The sequence below is a fragment of the Scardinius erythrophthalmus genome (assembly GCF_964197995.2).
Source record: "Scardinius erythrophthalmus genome assembly, chromosome: 15".
Lineage (NCBI taxonomy): Eukaryota > Metazoa > Chordata > Actinopteri > Cypriniformes > Leuciscidae > Scardinius > Scardinius erythrophthalmus.
In genome coordinates, this window is record NC_138235.1 from 26814572 (window position 1) to 26833622 (window position 19051).

Consider the following 19051-nt stretch of genomic DNA (forward strand, 5'->3'; position numbering starts at 1 on the left):
AGAATAGTTTTTTTTTTTTTTTTTTTAAAGAAATGTTACAGTATTTTTGATAAACAGACTTGTCGAGTAGTGATTGGCTGCATCCAAGGTAGGAACACATCAAGGCACATCCGAATTTAATGTTAGCTTTACTTTCTGTCTCCTGAGATACTTTCATCTGATCGATTTTTGAAGGCAGAATAGATGTAAGTTTTCAGACACAGCCATTGTGTTTACATGTTAACATTAGCACTATTTAATGCATGTTAGCATTAGCAGTATTAGACTTTTCAGTGCACTCTTATTTTGCATCCTATTTAAGACGGACAGTATGCAAATTGGGACATGGAACGTGTGTGTCTGTTTAAACTGATGTTTTAAAACCTGATAGATGAGCAAACACCTCTTGTAAACAAGAAAAGACGTAAAAATGAAAGAGCCAGAGCTACTGCTTAGTGGCACATAATAGAGGACAGAACAAGGATGTTAAATTAACAGTGAAACACCAGCAACAAAGTGGAACATTAACATAAACATACAAAAGCTGGTGCAGGTGAGCGTAAGCAAGTACACGATCAAACATAAATACACACACAGATGGTAAAACACACATGCTAGCTGACAGAACTCAACCACAGATCATATCAACCCCAGATGCTGATTGAGTTCTTCTGATGGAAATGTTCTGCCCCAACTTAAATCAACACCTGACCTTCTCATGAATTTCTTATGAGTTCACTGGTATATATTAAATGGTATAAATGGTATATAAATCAAACGGTATATATTAGTATCTTTTGAACGGGTACCGCCCCAGTGACAGCTTTTGTACCTTAGTGTGTGACATGATAAAACATCAAGAAATAAATCATTTTTGTTCCATGCTAATCTGTGTTTTGTCCTAACAAGCAATGACCTTGACAGAAGCAACGCGTGACTAGATAATTTGATGGTCGCTTGGTTTCTATTTTTGCCATATCACGCCGGCTGGCTCTGAAGTCTCAAATCCTGCGACACCATATTCGTATTAAGCATAAAATATGTTCAGCTGGCATGTTGTTGCTTCACACAATATTCATTTTCAGTGAGGACAGAAGTATTGCATGACAATGCAGGAAACAGTTTGCATGTGACTTTTGTCACTTCCTGATCTCATTCCCATTGAATTGTTTCCTGTCTCCATATAACTAAACACCAGCTGGTTTAGACCAGAAAACCTCTAGCCTCTCAAGGATGCATTATGTTGATTAAAAGTGACAGTGAAAATGTTTACATTGTTACAAAAAAATCTATTTCAAATAAATGCTGTTCTTGTAAATATTCTATTAATCAAAGAATCCTGAAAAATAGATATTATGGATTCCACAAAAATAGCAGCAAAAGTGTTTCAACTGACAATAATAAGAAATGTTTCTCGAGCAACAAACCAGCATATTAAACAATTTCAAAAGGATCATGTGACACTAAAGAAAAAATTCAGCTTGGCCATCACAGGAATACAAATTCTTTTTTTTATAAGTAGATAAATAAAGTGGCAAAAAAATGAAACAAAAACGGAAGTAGTAGGAAATGGAGCAATAATGCATAAGAAAAGTTAGAGTTTTACTTAAGGGTGTTGGTACTGCTCCTGCGGTCGCTGCTATTGGCTGACTGGTTGGAGACGAATCCTGGCTGATTTTCTTCTTGGCTTCCTGCACCGGATTCTCAAACTGAGTCTTCTGATTGATGTGGCTGAAGGAAAGAGTAAGACAGTCAGTGCAAACGGCCAGAGATAGCAGATACAATGACATATTGCACAAACCTTAGGGTAAAGAGAACGGCAGCGATGCTTATCTGTTCATGCAAACAGTCTTTTAAAGATATGCATAAAGGAAGGAACAAAACAATATCAGAGCCAAAGGTAATTCATTGTGATCATGCATCTCTTCCTGTTTGTCATCTGCTAACCAGGCGGTTACCATAGACATTTAGTAAAATAACAGAATAATAAACAGAAACTTGGATAACCGGCATGAATTGATCTGACTCAGAAAGCAAGCAACCCTCTAAACGACACAATTATAAGAAGACACATCTGTCATAAAATCTTTAACTAAACACTGCAAAAAAGTATTTTATCAATCAATGCTTCAGTATTATTTTACCTTACCTGGGAAACGAAAAGATTTAAGATAATAATAATAATATGTTATCAGAGAACATCTCTTAAAGTTAAATTTTCTTACCTTATTGAATTTTTTTTTTTTTTTTTTACCATAAACCTCACTAAATTTTCTTAGAAAACAGAAAAGAAACTCCCAATGAGGAACTATAAATTTAATGTAGTATATATTTTCTGAAAACATATTTTTAACTTAATGTGGATTGTTCTTCCAAAATGTGACACTTAAAGGCACAATATGTAACTTTTTTACTTTAAAATTAGCAAAAATCACTATATCTACGTTATATATATTTTTTTAGTTGTGTACTTACATTATCCCGACTGTTTCCAACAACTTTCAAACCAGGAGAAATTTTAATTTAATTTTTAGACACGGCACGTTTCTTTATTTCCGTTTTGTCGCAGTCAATGGCGTCATATCCGCGTTGTCCCTGGTTTCCGCCTATGGTTTCCGCTCGTACTGCCATGGTAACCAGAGCTATGAGCAGAGCCCTCTGATAGTAACCAAAGCGACAGACGCAGACAACTGTGGAGTTCGCAGTGTCTATTTGCACGCTGTTGTTGTTTCGTTCAAACATTATGGACCATGGCAAGCAGACTTTGGATAAAAAAGGAGAACTAAAACGAGAATCAATATCAGCGCTGTGTTTTCGAGATGCCTAGAGCTCTCATAGACAAACAAGAGCTCCACGTCCGAGACTTCGACCGCTCCTACATGTACTTATTAAACAGGTGAGCACATTTACATAAAACTAATCAATGTTATATAGTTCAACAATGATAAAATGTCAGAATATGATCTGTATGTTATTCTAATGTTGATCTAGCTTACTGCTAGTCTCATACAGACAAACTAACACATACTTTTCAACACATTCAAATGCAGTTTAGTGTGATAGTGTAATGTTAGACCAAGTGAAACAGCGCTGCGTTACCTCACAAGTTTAATTTGTCTAATAAACTGACCTGTGAGTTGTAATTCTGTATGTAGTTCGGTAAAATGAAATGTCCGCATTCCTTTTATATCCGCGGGAGCTCGCGTCGCGTTTGGAGCTGAGAGCTGTCTCTTAGCAATCCCGAACTGCTTCATATCACAGTCATGATAAAAGCATCGATGTATTCAGTCATCCATAAACATTATTAGATTGGCCGGCTTGACGTTGACGACAACATCCATAATTCTTAGCATGTGTTGCGTCATCAAACTACGCCTTTGTTATTGTAAAGAGGTTAGCGACCCCTAGTGGCGAAAAATTCCATACTGTACGTTTAAATAAAACAGTAAATTGGAAACATTGGAAATTGATTGGATGGCGAAAAGAGGGAGTTACACATTAGAATGGAGGCAGAACAAAGTGAGTTTGTTAAAACAATGCCTAAAGCAGCTATTTAGCTAGTGGTTAAAATTATCCAGTAGTCCGTATGCCCTAAACGACTTCGGTGGAAAATGAAGTTGATTTGATTACATTTTTTTCCTTTGGAACAACCACGCAGAGATGAATGGCTTGCAATAGGGTACATTTTCATGCTGACTTTAGAATTGATGTTGTTTTAATAATGATGTTTTTACAACACAAGAACATTGATGAAGAAAATAGTTTTTTTTTTTTACAGTGAACCTTTTCAGGACCTTCTGAAATGATCATTAAAAACATTGCAAAAACATCCTTGATTAAAAGAACCACAGAACAGCCATTTTCAAACCCATCTGTAATTGCTGTTCACTCTCTACAAACGCCACATTTGTTTTCTTGTTTGTTAGCTGCCGAAATGAATCAATATTACCTTGGCAAGCCTTTCCAGAGAGACAAGCATTTCCTCTGCAGAGGTTCTGGCTCAGAGCTGGAGTGTGTTGTTTTATCCTAACACACGGCCCCTCCCACCCCACAGGTTGCACGTAAAGTGAAATAAGCAGCTCGACTGCATTGTGTGACTCTGCTTTAACTGTTGTACCTGCCAGTCGTGACTGCACCTAGGGAAGGCTTTAAACAGTCCCGGATTCCTTGCAAAACCAGTCGGTGTGCTGCGAATTTGTAGAAGAAAGGTACTGTTTGTGCTTTTGCTGTGTGTGACTCATGCTGAGACTTATCCACCCAATCCACCGAGAGTGAGAGACTGCGTGCTCTCATCTGACTGCTGAAGTTCCCTGTTTGTAATAATTCAGGCACAGCGTAATGAGGCCCTGTGCCAAGCCACATTCATATAAAAAATAAAACAGCGTTTTGTTGACCTCCTTGCATAAATATCCTGGCACAGCAGGGATTGACCTCACACAAAATAAATGGCATTAAAATCAAATAATGTATTCACTCCCGAAAGCCCTTGGCTGTTCCGCCAACAACCTCAATATCCCACATTGCTTCAAGAGCAGAAATTAGCAAATCCAGCCAATAACATTGATCAGTCTGCCATTTCAGAAACATACTAATTTACACCCAAACTATTTTTTCTCTCTCAATAATCAGGGGTTTAGAAAAATGAGATATTTTGATATACATCATTTAAATGATATAATGTTGTTAAATATTTATGATAATAAACTGTACATTTAATTATTAGCATAGCAAAGTGAGTTAATCTCTTAATCTTTGGCAAAACCTTTAGTTTATGATCAGTATTTTTTATCGTAGCTAAGTATTCTTAATTCATTATATATTATTATATAATATATATATCAATACTATAATATTGATATTTTTACAATTATATAATTTGATGAATAACTTAATGTACAAAATCCCTTTAAAACTAGGTAGTCATACAACATTAGTCTGCGTATACCTAGCCTAGACTACACTACAACCTATACGGGGCAAACTGCGTTCAGTATGGACTTAAAACGGAACGTTACTTTGGTATCTTAAACTTCAAATGTTTTTAATGTGAAACATGTCACCAATACTATCTCTGTTTCGCTCAGTCACTCTTTCAGAGGTCGTAGGGTGTCAGGTATTCATTCAAAGAATCAATACACATTAGTAAAAGGATCCAGTTTAATTTTTCTTTGTCTACAGACAAACTTTTTTGGCGACGTGGTACATTATAAAAGTAACTCTACTTTTAAAACTACTGCGTTTCCTAAATAGCCCAATTGTGCAGGAAAACCGTGACCCTTGTATAACCAGTGTTGGGGAAAGTTACTTTTTTTAAAGTAATATGTTACAATATTGCGTTGTTCTCTAAAAAAGTAACTAATTGTGTTACTTAGTTAACATAACGTTACTTTCCATAAAAAGTAACCAACTATTATTTTTTCTTACCGGGGCTGGGCTCGCTTGTCTGTTGTTAATAACAACATGACAAAAGATCTATTTTTGGCAAATGTAAAGGCCCTTTCACACCAAAAGTGAAATGACTCAGGAGAAGAAAGTTTAACACTCTTACTTCTAAATGTGATGTTTAACCAAAGTCATTTTTGCTTATTAGTATGGTTGAATTGGATCATTGAAGGTTAACAGCAAATACACTGGTTAATAAAGTGAGATTAAATACATAAAGTATATTTGTGTTATTTAACATTTCAATTATTGCAGGTTTGCCTTTTCTGAGTTTGCATTTCATTGTTTTTATTCAGGAATACTGAATCTATTTTTGTGCAAGTGAGATGAGTAAATGCAAATTCACATTTAGCTTGGAACTACAGTATCCATCACGTTCACACAGCGCACACAACGTCTCTGCGCTTACTCACGATTTCTCTGAACATGGGGACAGGAGAGCTATCAGTCAATACTTGTGTTACTTATTTGAAAAAGTAACTTTTGTTATAAATTTAAAAGTAATGCGTCACTTTATTTGTAACTTGAAAAAAGTAATCTGATTGCGTTACCCCCAACACTGTGTATAACAAATCATACAACTCTTAAGTTCTTAAGTGCATTACTTTCATTACTTGTGTAATTGGTTTGTGTTCCCTTTGGTTGGGGGTGAGGGTTACAATCCCTTTATACCTTTATTGTTGTTTTTTACTCTCAAAAGCTGGATTTAAAAATAAATGATGGGGGAAAAAGACAAAGCCAAACGAGCAACGGAAAACTTCAGCAAACCAAGATGTCGTGGACAAAAATGTGCCATCCATCATTCTTATTGGACCATAAATGATATGAGCATACTCACTCCACATAATAAGTCCCATACTGCGGGTCCTCAATCTTCTCCCAGCCATATGGAAGCTCTGCGGAGAAACAGACAGGCATATCAGAGACAGCTTGAACAGATGCAAATCACCCATGTGCTTGACACCAGGGGGTCTGATTTTCTGGCTGTGATTTTCTGTGAAGCCTAATACCAGGTAGGTCAAGAAGTCTGGGTGCATTTGATGCGTGTTTGGGGAGAGAAGAGATCAGAAGGCTGAGCGCAGAGAAAACGAGGGGGTGCAGGTATTAGTAAGCTGTATGGAAAATGACTTGTGATCTTTCCCTGTGATGTGAGAGTTGTGGGGAGCCACCATCCTGACATGGACGCACGTGTCCATTGCAAAATGTGGTGCTGGGATTGCTTGTGTGAGATGACACACTGATGGGCTCTCAGCATGTCTCCTGCGAGCCATTAGTCAGGCGGGCCAGAGAGAGAGAGGCTAATGTCTCACGGTTCAGCTAGGGTCTATTTACTCTTCTGTGTGATTCATGAACGAACTCCGTCTTACCTCCATCTTCACATTTTTCAGGAGGCTTAGCTTTCTTTGCCAGTCGTGGGTCGAGCCAGGTCGTGGTCTTGGTATTATGACTACACAGAGAGGGAAAGAATCATTAGCAGACAAACACTTGATAGTCCTCCTAAGCTTTCTCCTTAATTACACAATTGGAGTGCATCTGCAGCTTAGCCAAGCAGTGTAACACTCATAAAACAACAGCAATATGACTATACCTCACTGTAACAATGTAAAAATGACACAAACAACAAAAAACACTCAATGTTTAGCTCAATTATTGCTAACAACAGATGGCAAGATGTTTTTTTTTTCTTCATATTTTCAAAGCAGTGATTTCCAACCATGTGTACACTTGGCGGTACACAGAAATAATCTGATTTTGCTTTTTTAAACCTGTTCAAATTGAGATTGTGACCAAAAATGAACGTTGTCCAAAGTATTTAAATTTACATTTATAAATGTATAGAATCACATTCATACACATTCAGAATATACATGCTACCATACCTTTTTTCAACCAATTATAGATGATTATTTTTTAAATGACTAATACATACAGTATATAATAATAATATATTATAAAAAAAATATTATTTTATTATTACTTAATAATTATTGTATAATTTGATGCAGAGCTTAATATAATATAATATAATATAATATACGGTAATATAATATAATATAATATAATATAATATAATATAATATAATATAATATAATATAATATAATATATTATAATATAATATAATATAATATAATATAATATAATATAATATAATATAATATAATATAATATAATATAATATAATATAATATAATATAATATGATTAAATATGAGTTAAACATTTCTGGTTTGGAGTTGTTGAAGGGGCACTTGAACCATACTAATGGAGCAAAAAAACACTATTTTATATATATTTTTTAAAATGCACATTAAAACATAAGCAAGACCTTTTCAAAAAGTACTTTAGTTGTCTCTGCTGCGGAGGAGTGAGGAATCTACTCAAAAAGCAAATGTGTTTAAAATCTGAAATATTCATGGCAAGGTGCAGCTCATCCTCCGAGACTCGTGCAGACAGACACGCGTGTGGAAGCAGGGCCCGCTGGGAAGGCTCCATTTAGCCGATTGTTTGCATTGTTTCAGCGAATGAAGTATTGATTCGCTGGCTCTCTTCCTCTGTGTGGATAGCAGAGAAGCTTGGTCAACGGCTGCGACCACACAGACACAGGTAATGGACACTGAAAGGAAGAGGCTGTGAAAAATATCAGCATCAGCATGCGAGAGAAGAGCCGTTTCAATTCCCAGCGCTCTCTCATGCTTGATGTGTCTGCAGGAGTTCCGGAGTTCCTGTTTACTGAGCGAGCCCTTAGCTGGAGAGCTGCTGTGTCTACATCTGGGCTCGGTTACAGTAAATCAGAGGCGGAATTTGAAAAGATGGACGCACAAATCATTCTTTGCATCCCTGTTTAAAAAGACACCACAGTGGGTTTCTCACTGTACAGCAACTTGTGCATTGTCTACAAACTTAATACAAAACACTCTAGTTCTATACAGTAAGCTAAAAGCAATATGTCAAATGATAGTAATCCCATGAATCAGTAAGTAAAAAATACCCAGATGACATTCTGGTACGCCGAGATTCAGTAGTATCAGATGGACACTTTCCTGTCCATGAGGCCAAGAATAGTGTACGGCTGACAATGGCGGATGTAGTATGTTCAGACTGTATTCACACTACACACTTAAAGAACTATAGAATTTAGGTTGGTAAGATTTCTAAATGTTTTTGAAAGAAGTATCTTATGTTCAGTTTTTTTTTTGTGCAAAAACAGTAATAGTGTAAAATAAATTATGTGTTTTCTATTTTAACATATTTTAAAAAGTAATTAATTAATGTGATGGCAAAGCTGAATTTTCAGCATCATTACTCCAGTCTTTAATGTCACATGATCCTTCAGAAATCATTTTAATTGGCTGATTTTTTGAGCAAGTAACATTTCTTATTATTATCAGTGTTGAAAACAGTTGTTCTGCTCAATATTTTTGTGGAAGCTAATATTTTTTTCAGGATTTTTAGTTGAATGGAAAGAAAATAATTTTGAATCAATAATTTTGAATTGTTCCTAATCTTGGCAACAAACAAAAATGCACTGAAAGCTCATAAGTGAATTTCTGTCAATACATTTTGTATTGGACTTATTTAAAGTTATATATATAGGCAATAAATCTTTTCTACCTGATACACAAAATTTACACAATCAAGCAAATCACACAATTGCACTGAAATCAAAAATCATTTTCTATTCAGTCTCATTTCTGAATTAGTACAGTATTTAATCTGCATTCAACAGGCACAAAAGAGCAGAATATTGCTTAATTATGCTTATTTATCATTTGCAAAAGTGAAATTATATAACCAAAAATGTGCAACATTAAAAAAACAAAACAACAACAAGTAAACACATTTAACAATTCCTGGAGCTACACTGTTGTCAAACAAACATAACCCCAATCCCAAACCCTAAGGAATGTTGGTCCAGGAATGTGTCCTAATTGGCAAACGGGACTTACTCTATAAAGTAGACCATGCCCGTCTCCGTATAGGCCATCTCCCAGCTCTTGGGCAGAGGGTCCTGGCCCTCGTCACGTGGCAGCGTGCTCCAGTTGCGGAAGTCCATGCTGCTGCTGGACTGTGTGTAGCTGGGCACAGCCTTCCTCCACTCCGGTCCCTCCTTGTGTTCTGTGAGTGGAGAGAGCAAAAAGACAGACAGTGAGAAAGAGGTGGGGAGAAAACACAGAAATGGGGAGTAATACATACTTTAACTCTCTCTAGCACTGCAGAACAAACTTTCCAACCTTCTCAAGAGACGGAGAGAAACAGAGAGAGAAAGAGAGAGAGCAGAAAACAAGAGCCACTAGATTTGCATGCCAGGACTGATGTTCAGGGGCAGGGCCAGAGCTGGGTAACACTTCCGTGAAGCCGATATATTTGTCGCATACACAAATGTGCGTCTGTTTGTCTTTGTGTGAGTGAGACAGACAGTCTGCTTGCACATGAGAACACAGGCAGAGACAGTATAAGAGGGAGAAAACATAACATTTAAAAGTCCCATCCTTCAGTTAAAAGAGCCAGCAGTCTTTTTGTTTATTCTGAAGCTCGACTCTTATGGTGAAACATGATGCAACTGAAGCTAGGCCATGGTCGTGGGATTGATTCTCAGGAAACAATACATAGTGATAAAATGCATAAATAAAATATATACATAAATATAATTTGATATAAAACACAACCATTCAAAAGTTTAGGGTTTGTACGATTTTGTTTTTGAAAAAATACTTTTATTCAGCAAGGATGCATTAATTTGATCAAAAGGGACATTAAATACATTTATATCGTTCTATTTAAGCATATTAGAATGATTTCTGAAGGATCATGTGACACTGAGGACTGGAGTAATGATGCTGAAAATTCAGCGTTGCCGTCGCTGAAATAAATTTTAAAATAAAAACATTTTGAAATATATGACACAGAAAACAGTGAACTTATATTGCAATATTATTTCACAATATTCACTATTTTTACTGTATTTCTGATCAAATAAATGCTGCCTCAGTGAGCATAGAGACTTCTTATAAAGAGATTTAAAAAATCTAACCAAACCCACATTTTTGAATGGTGGTGTACATATATTTTATAAAATACATTTATAACAATATCTGCCAAATGAACATTTACACGGGGTGTTACCAATATGGACTGATTGTCTTAATGGGACATTGACAGAGGAAAACATGTATTGTTCTGGATATGGATATACTAGTTGTACACGTTTGAAGAGGTGAGGTGATGGAAAAAGTGTATTGTTATAAAAAGACTTGATATGATTTTGCTGACATAGTCATGATTAAAGCCTGTTCATCAAAATGATTCTAGCCTGACACTGGGACGCCAGCATGAGCGGCAGACGAATCAGCACTAGTTGTTCCTGTGCCGTAACCATGGCGGCACCATTCATGACACAGGCAGAAACATAAGCACTGGCATTCAATAGCAAATATCATAAGAAGCCTTTTATGCGTGTGGTCGAGTATACGAGTGGAGAAAGAAGCTGAACTCCATGAAAAATAGAGGGTAGACTAGAGTGTGGTAAATATAAAAACTTTCAAAAAAAGAAATCATACTTTTGTGTTCACAGAAAACAGCGTAACGGTAACAGATGATCACAACGTGTTGCAGAATGATTGAATGTTGAAAGAAAGAAGAGATGTTGCCTTGGTTTGCTATGGTAAAACCTAATGGTCAATGTTTGCTTCTACATGGAGGCTATGGAAAAACATTCATTCAGGCATTACAATTGGTTGCTTCCCACAATCACTGCATTGCATTTAAGTAGACAAAGGCTGTATCTATCAGAACTGGCCATGAGCATGAATACACAAACATAATAACTAGGAGTGTAACAATATATCGTGTCACAATATATCGCAATACAAAAAAGCAACAATCTGTATTGTGTATAGTTCACCCAAAATGAAAATTACTATGTGAGAGTTTACAGATTTTGTCAGTACTACATTAAACTAATATAATATAATGTATAATAATGCAATGGAGGAATATCTGTGGGTCCTGATACTGGCAAATGTCTTATGTTACCAGTAAAAAGTGACTACATTATTTGAAATATATCTAGTCGTCTAAATAATTCTGTATTTTCAGCTTCAGAATCATGAAAACCATTGTCCTGTGCATTGGGTTACCAGCACCAAGTCCAAGTCTATTCATTTACACCCACAATGTAAACTATCAACAGTACATTTTTTGTAAACCTTTTACCATATGTCTTGGAGTATCGCAATAATATTATATATAGTGTGTTTAGTATTGTGTTGTGTATTGAATCGTGACATGAGGATATTGTTACACCCCTAATAAAAACCCATAAGGCTCGCTGCAAAGACATAGCTAGCCATTTTTAGTAAAGCAAATTTAATCGATTAAAACCACAAACATGCTTCTGGATCTCAGTTTGCACTTGGCAAAGTCCAGTTAGATACTATTGCCATTTGCATCTTGTCCTTGCAGTAGTGCCAGAGGGTTTACAAAGCTCTATCCAATCATAATGGAGGACAGCTGTGAGGCATCTTGTCCAATTGGATTTGCTAAGAAAAACACAGCCAACAAAGCCTCCCTCAGTGCATCCAGAAACCTCTCCAGGTCCTAGTCGTGAAACAATTCAGATTTCCAGTGACCCTCTGAAAAATAGCGCATGTTTATTGAGGTTTTCATGAGGTCTCAGTTACATAGACTTTCATTGAAATGAATTTAAAACTTAAAGCCTAAATAAACTCTTTTCATGTTATTAATCCTAAGTAAAAGTCTGTCAGTAGAAAACCTGTTTAAAACTCATTTTATTCTGAAGGCTGAAAAGCAAAAGGAAGTCGATATTATGGGATAGGATATCAGTTCCCATGGTGATCAATCATACCAACACAAACAGAACAGTAGTAGGAACTGCAGTGGGTTAATGCGCTGTGAATATAAAAAGTTTTGGGTACTTTCTTCCCCACGCTCACCATCGCTGCATGTGAATCATCTGAAGGTGTTCACTGTTCTGTATCCCATTGATTTATGGGAAAGAATACTTGCTGTGCAGGGAGCATCAGTAAATCCTACCTACTTTCAGCATGATGTAGCAGAACTCCAACCGAGCTCCCCAGAAGTCTTCCCACAAACCAAAACTTGGCAAAAGAAATACTATTCTAGGAAGTAGGTTATGCTTTAAAATCAAGAGCTGGAGATCTCTGAAAAAGGGCATGTATTTTTTAATATTGATCTTATTTACTGTAGCTATTTCTCAGGCAATATTGCGGATTTCCGGTACACTGGAGCGATAGGAGGGCTGGGATATGCATTGCCCACTCTTCGCTCCAATGAAATCACAAAATTAAATTCAAAATCAGCTTTTCATATATATATACACACATACACACTACAATTCAAAAGTTCTGCAAAAGTTCTACAACGATTTACTAAATCGAGAAAATTTAATTTAGTAAAATGAGGGAACGAATTCTTAATTTGTGGCCACAATTTATACATATTTTAGTCCACATTTCATGTGCAGGGATCCGTTAGAAACACTAGTAGAGCTAAATAAAAAATAAAAAAATAAATCTATTTATACAGCTACAGTGACATCATCCCAGCCTTGGTGGCTGGTGGTAGGAGTGCACATTAGTGTGGCAGTGGGTTGGCTCAAACTTAATCATTAATGCAAAAATGACTGTAAAAGACTAATAATAAGCCTGAGGTATCTTTTTAATGAGAAGGTAGAAGACAGAGTGCCGGGGCTGGTACACAAGTCAGAAATAGGTATCGTGGCACAGCAGTTACTCTGTGAAAAGAGTGCAGAGACACTTTTATGCCTCACAGCAAACAGCAGTCCCTTTAACATGCTCATTACTTGAAGTGATACCAACCATAAGCGCATTCATTCTGAACTCAACACGGTCTATTTATGCCACTGGACAATCACTGAAAAAACTCACTGTGCATTTAGCCAATAAAAGCTCAACTACTGTTCAGGGCACATATTCCTAAATCTTCAAAGAATCCTCTCATAAAACTCCTAATTTAGCTTAAAAACTTCTACGTAGGAGTCTTAGCTATTCGGGACCGATCTGAGAGCAACTCTGAGCAAGGAAAATCTTAGTGAGGAGGCGGGGCTGACCCCGTTGCTACGTATGACACAATCTTTTGAAGAATGTGATTGTTTGGTTGTCCAAGAAGGAAAATAAAGAGCAATTTTAAGTATAGGGTCTATTCTAAGCCTTCACTTTGAAATTACATGCGTAATTTTTCCTATTTTACCGTTCTCATACACACACACACACACACAATTTGTTATATATATATATACAGTGCTATGCATAAGTGAATACACCCATGCTAAAGTTGACTAAAAAGAAGAATAAAAAATCATATTTTGGAAATTGAACTTAATGCCTTAATTTAAAAAATTAGGAAAAATCCAACCTTTAAGGACACCAATTTTCTTTGTGAATGAATAATGTATCGTAAATAAATAAATGTTCTTCCTTAAAATACATGGTGCATAAGTGAGTACAACCCTATGTTAAATTCCCATAGAGGCAGGCAGATTTTTATTTTTAAGTATTTTTTTATATTTTTTTTTAGGATACTATGCATCCTGATTAAGTTCCCTTGGCCTTTGGAATTAAAATAGCCCCACATCATCACATAGCCTTCACCATACCTAGAGATTGGCATGGTTTTATTTCAGTTAGCCTAAAAGCTGGCTTGATTTGCATTGAGAGATGATCTTATGGAAAGTACCCCATGCCAATCTCTAGGTATGGTGAAGGCTATGTGATGATGTGGGGCTATTTTAATTCCAAAGGCCAAGGGAACTTTATCAGGATGCATAGTATCCTACTTTTTTTTTTAAAAAAAACTTAAAAATAAAAATCTGCCTGCCTCTATGGGAATTTAACATAGGGGTGTACTCACTTATGCACCATGTATTTTAAGGAAGAACATTTATTTATTTACGATACATTATTCATTCACAAAGAAAATTGGTGTCCTTAAAGGTTGGATTTTTCCTAATTTTTTAAATTAAGGCATTAAGTTCAATTTCTAAAATATGATTTTATATTCCTCTTTTTAGTCAACTTTAGCATGGGTGTATTCACTTATGCATTGCACTGTATATATTTATACTTTATTATTTTTTTACCATGCTGTTAATTTCCTAAAAGGTATTTGATTGGCTTAGAATGATAAAAATTGTTCCACTCTTTCCAATTACACTGATTGCTGGCATGTCTATTTAAGTGGTGGTTTGAATGGAATGTTGGTTTTAATGTAGCAAACATGGAATCAAAAACAAGAAGGACGAGAAAGCCCAACTGGACAGAGGAACAGTATTTACTGTTAGCCCAGTTAGTGGATGAGCACAAGGAAAATTCAGGCCGGGTGTCACAGCACGGGGCAATAAGCAGACGTGGGAGCTTATAGCACAAATTATTAGCGGTTCATTCCCCCTGCTTGTGCGCACCAGTGAAGACTGCTATATTCATAAATGCAGTTTTTTGAGCCTTCAGGGTGGGAATGTCCGGTGGAAACGAAATGAACTGCGACACAATACGAGGTTCTGAAAGTGCTGTAATTGTTTGTGTGATCACTCTGCTTACAGAAGGTTGTGACAGACCCAAATCATCACTGCTGTATTGTTGCATTTTCCCAGTTGCCAAATATCTTAATGTAGTGATTACTTTGATTTCTGGCGCTACGGCATCTGTGTCGGAGATGTTAGCATCTCTCTAATAAGATCGGTCACAAACATGATCCCTGCATAATCTAATCGATGGCGTCTTATTAACTCACTGTCATCCACTGTCTGCAATGCATTTCTTCTTCCTTTCTGCCATTTTCTCCTCTGCTAAAGAAACTCTTAAGCCTCTTAAAAGTCCTCGTCCGTACTCCTAACAATTCTGACCTAAAGACCTCTTTTAAGGGTTAAGATGCTTTCTGAATTACTTTTTTCTTTACTAGGATTTTTATTTAATTTTAAGAGTAAATGCCCACATTTCTAAGAATTTTCTCTTAGAATTTTGTCACTAGGAGCTACTCTTTGCATTAAGATTTTTTATGAATACGGGCCTAGGTCTCTAAAACAGCTTAGATAGTCCTGATTCCTGCAGAGCATCAGCGGTTAGAAAGGTCGGCTTTAAGGTCACAAAACTCTGGACTTTTATTAGTACCTAGGATCTCTAAGTCCACTAAAGAAGGCAGAGCGTTTTAACACTTGTCTCTTAAACTCTGGAATAGCCTTCCAGATAATGTTCAGGGCTCAGACTGAATCAACATACACAACAGCCAAATTTTCTATATGTTATAATAATTATGCTCACAACTCATAATAACTGCTTTAATGAGACAATTGTTTCTGCCTAAATTTATACATGATATGAGCTAACTGCATTATTTGTGTTATCTTAGAATTGTATATTTCTGACATATGGCCATTACTTCGACACAGTCACTCACATCTGATAACAAATTACTCTAAATTGTAATGTAGAAACGTGTAAAGCTGCTTTAAAACTATATGTATAAGTGCTAGAAACTAACCCAGCTCAAAGAAAGCAACAAGGCGCTAGCAATAAGTCAGTCTAAGGAATCAGCATAAGTTTGATTCCAAGGTAACATGTATACTGGTTAAAAATAAAAATAAATGTAAGAACAAAGAATATAAAAAATCATAAAAAATATAGGCCTATACATTGAATGCACAGTACTGAACCTAAAGTAAAGTACATATTACAGTAAGCGTTCTCTGTTCAGAAGTCTGACGTCTTTAAATTACATTGTAGCTTATTAAGGGCATGATTAACAGAGGATAACCAACTTACTGAATGACAGGAAGGAGATGTGTGGGAAAACTATACACTACACTCAGAAAACATGTTTTCCCGGGGTGGCACTCTTTCAAAAGGTACGCCTTTGTACCTTATTTACCCTTAATGGATGCATATTAGTACCTAAAGTATATATTAGTACCTAAATAGTACATATTAGAAACTTTGGTAACACTTAGTTTAGGGTGCAATTCTCACTATTAACTAGTCGTTTATTAGAATGCATATTACTATGATATTGGCTGTTTATTAGTACTAGTAAAGCACATATTAATGCCTTATTCTACCCATGCCAAAACTTAACAACTACCTCTCTAACTATTAATAAACAGTTATTATGAGTTTATTGAGGCAAAAGTTGTTGTTAATAGTTAGTTAATAGTGAGAATTGGACCCTAATCTAAAGTGACCGAACCTTTTTAAAGGATAGCGTCCTAGTGACCGCTTTTGTGTAGTCACACCATCCCTCAGTACCAGAGCCCTACACTCTTTATACAACTGACTGCACATCCAAGTACCCCTCTGTAAAGCTCTTCATATTGCTCTCACAGGGAACACAATCAAATCTGCCCATAACAACTTAAGCTCTATTGACAGCATCTGTGTCCTCTTGTCGATTACCACAGAAAGTGAAGTCGCTCAGCTTGCAAAAATGAAGTAAAAACACATTTACAGTAATACACTTACAATGAAAGCCAAGCAGACAAGCTGCCAACACAGTGTATCACATGGTTTTGGAAATATAAACCATACCATAATGCTTAAACACTGCAGTGTTGGGGAAGGTACTTCGAAACTAAAACCTAGTCATCATTTTAAGTATACTACTTTTAGGAAAAGTAGTTTGCTACACTTATAAAAATATATAAAATCTTACTGTATAAATATATAAACATAAATACATAAACTTGTATTAATATATAAATTTTTATTTAATTAATATATAAAATACACATTAAAAACTATCATTTAATTAAATCACTTTAAATGAATTAATTAGACAACACTTATATACAGAATACTCTGTAATTTATAATAAAAATTATTTATATATATAATTATTATATTTAATAAAATATTTTGCTACAAAAATGAGACCTAAAATGCAGTGTAGGCTCTTGAATCTGTGAATATATATATTTTTTTACTTTCCAAGCGAGGCAATTACAAATAAAGTGAATCAGTCTTTCCAACACCTCATTTGAGAGAGAAAACAGTTTAGAAGTTTAGTTGCATCAGATTGGCGCCTTCGCTCACTGAGTATGCAATACAACGAAATGTTTAAAGCACTGTTTTGTTGTGCTATACTGCTAACCATTGGAAATATTAGCTTGCTAATGGAAATGCTAAGTTGTTTAGCTATTATGACACAATTGAACAAATGTAGCATATTTAGCCTGGCTTTTTTAATTAGAAAAACACTCCCCAACACTATACATGTTGTGATAAAATCCCTTACTGACAATGTCTTTACAAATTTATCTCCAATCTTTCAACTCTGCTGAGTTGCATTTGTACCCATTTGTACAGTATTGATTTTCTAATTCTCTTCCAATGAATATGCAGTACATTACAATCCTGCACCGCAATACAAATTCAGAATCTATATGAACTCACTCAATCTTGTTGAACACACACATTCCCAATCTCACCAGTGAGCCCATTGACAATGGGTGGCCTCTCATCCTCCTCCTCTTCCTCAGGAGCTGCACTGTCCTTTCTATCCATTTTGCTGACCGACGTGGTGCGTTTGCGCTGAACCTCCGCGTCAAACTCCTCGTCGAACAGAACCTGGTCTACCAGGTCAGGCTGCACTGGGCTGGGCTCTGCAGGGGGTTTTGGGGTGCCATAATAATTACCTGCAGAGGAACAAAGATAAAGACAAAGAAAAAAAAAATCAGCATTTTTCCATTCTGCACTGATTTTGCAACTACCGACACATCAACTACAGCTGCCGGGGTTTTTTTTACGTGTCAAGTTTAAAAATTAAATATTACTCAGCATATTCAATTTTAATGCATTTTAACAACAAATTTAACTGCAAAACAAGCCTTTATTTTTAGAAACTTTTATTGATAATAATGGATGAGCGATGACAAATTATGGGAATTAATTTAACTAAATGTAAGTAATTTTAAGACATTTTGGGATGTTTGCTGAGGCCCCCTAGTGGGCTCTGGCTCCCTGCTTGAGAGCTACTGCGCTTAGCTATGGCTTGAAGCAGTTCTGCCATCATTTTCCCAAAGATATTTAGTATTTAGTTTGTAGGAGTAAAAACCAAGCTGATCAAACCCCATTCGGATTGAAGGGTGCTTCTGAAGCGTTGCGTCTTCAAGGCATGGCTGGTCTCTGAACTGTAACAGCATCCAGGTCACTATATATATATATCCTGCTTCCTGTCACTCTTCAGTAAAGCTTCAAGTCTTGTTTGTTAACACTGCAGCTCGGCTCCCTACAGCGCTCCTCTGGACCCCGACGCAGCACTCTGCCACTTTATTATTATTTATTGGCAACAGTCCACCACTGAAGATTAAGAGTGTATGGTTTCTTCTACTTCCCAGAGAGGCAGGAGGTCTATCTTACAAGCTTTACTGTCCTGTGTCATCTGGATAAGCTTCCTGGGGTGAGAATGGTATCAGTACAACGTATGGGAAACCATGCAGCACTTCATGCTGACCTACTTTCCCAACTATTCACAAAAGCATCGACTACTTGACAACTAGAAGGGAGGACAGGATGATAAAAAACCATATTGATTCATTTTTCACCCTTAAGATTTGAGAAGTAAGCCATCACAATCTATTCA

The 19051-nt window shown here is 36.2% G+C and overlaps 1 protein-coding gene across 3 annotated transcripts in view; it reads right to left on the bottom strand.

Moving 5' to 3' along the window:
- Positions 1-19051, bottom strand: part of magi3a (membrane associated guanylate kinase, WW and PDZ domain containing 3a) — a 130667-nt gene that overhangs the window by 21888 nt on the left and 89728 nt on the right. For all 3 annotated transcript variants that reach the window (XM_081385891.1, XM_081385890.1, XM_081385889.1), the window contains exons 5-9: positions 17898-18104; positions 9370-9538; positions 6789-6868; positions 6260-6317; positions 1586-1710 (exon numbers count right to left, since the gene is read on the bottom strand). In XM_081385891.1, coding sequence (XP_081242017.1) covers positions 1586-1710; positions 6260-6317; positions 6789-6868; positions 9370-9538; positions 17898-17973 — 508 coding nt within the window. In that variant the 5' untranslated portion in view covers positions 17974-18104. The remainder of the gene's footprint in view (positions 1-1585; positions 1711-6259; positions 6318-6788; positions 6869-9369; positions 9539-17897; positions 18105-19051) is intronic.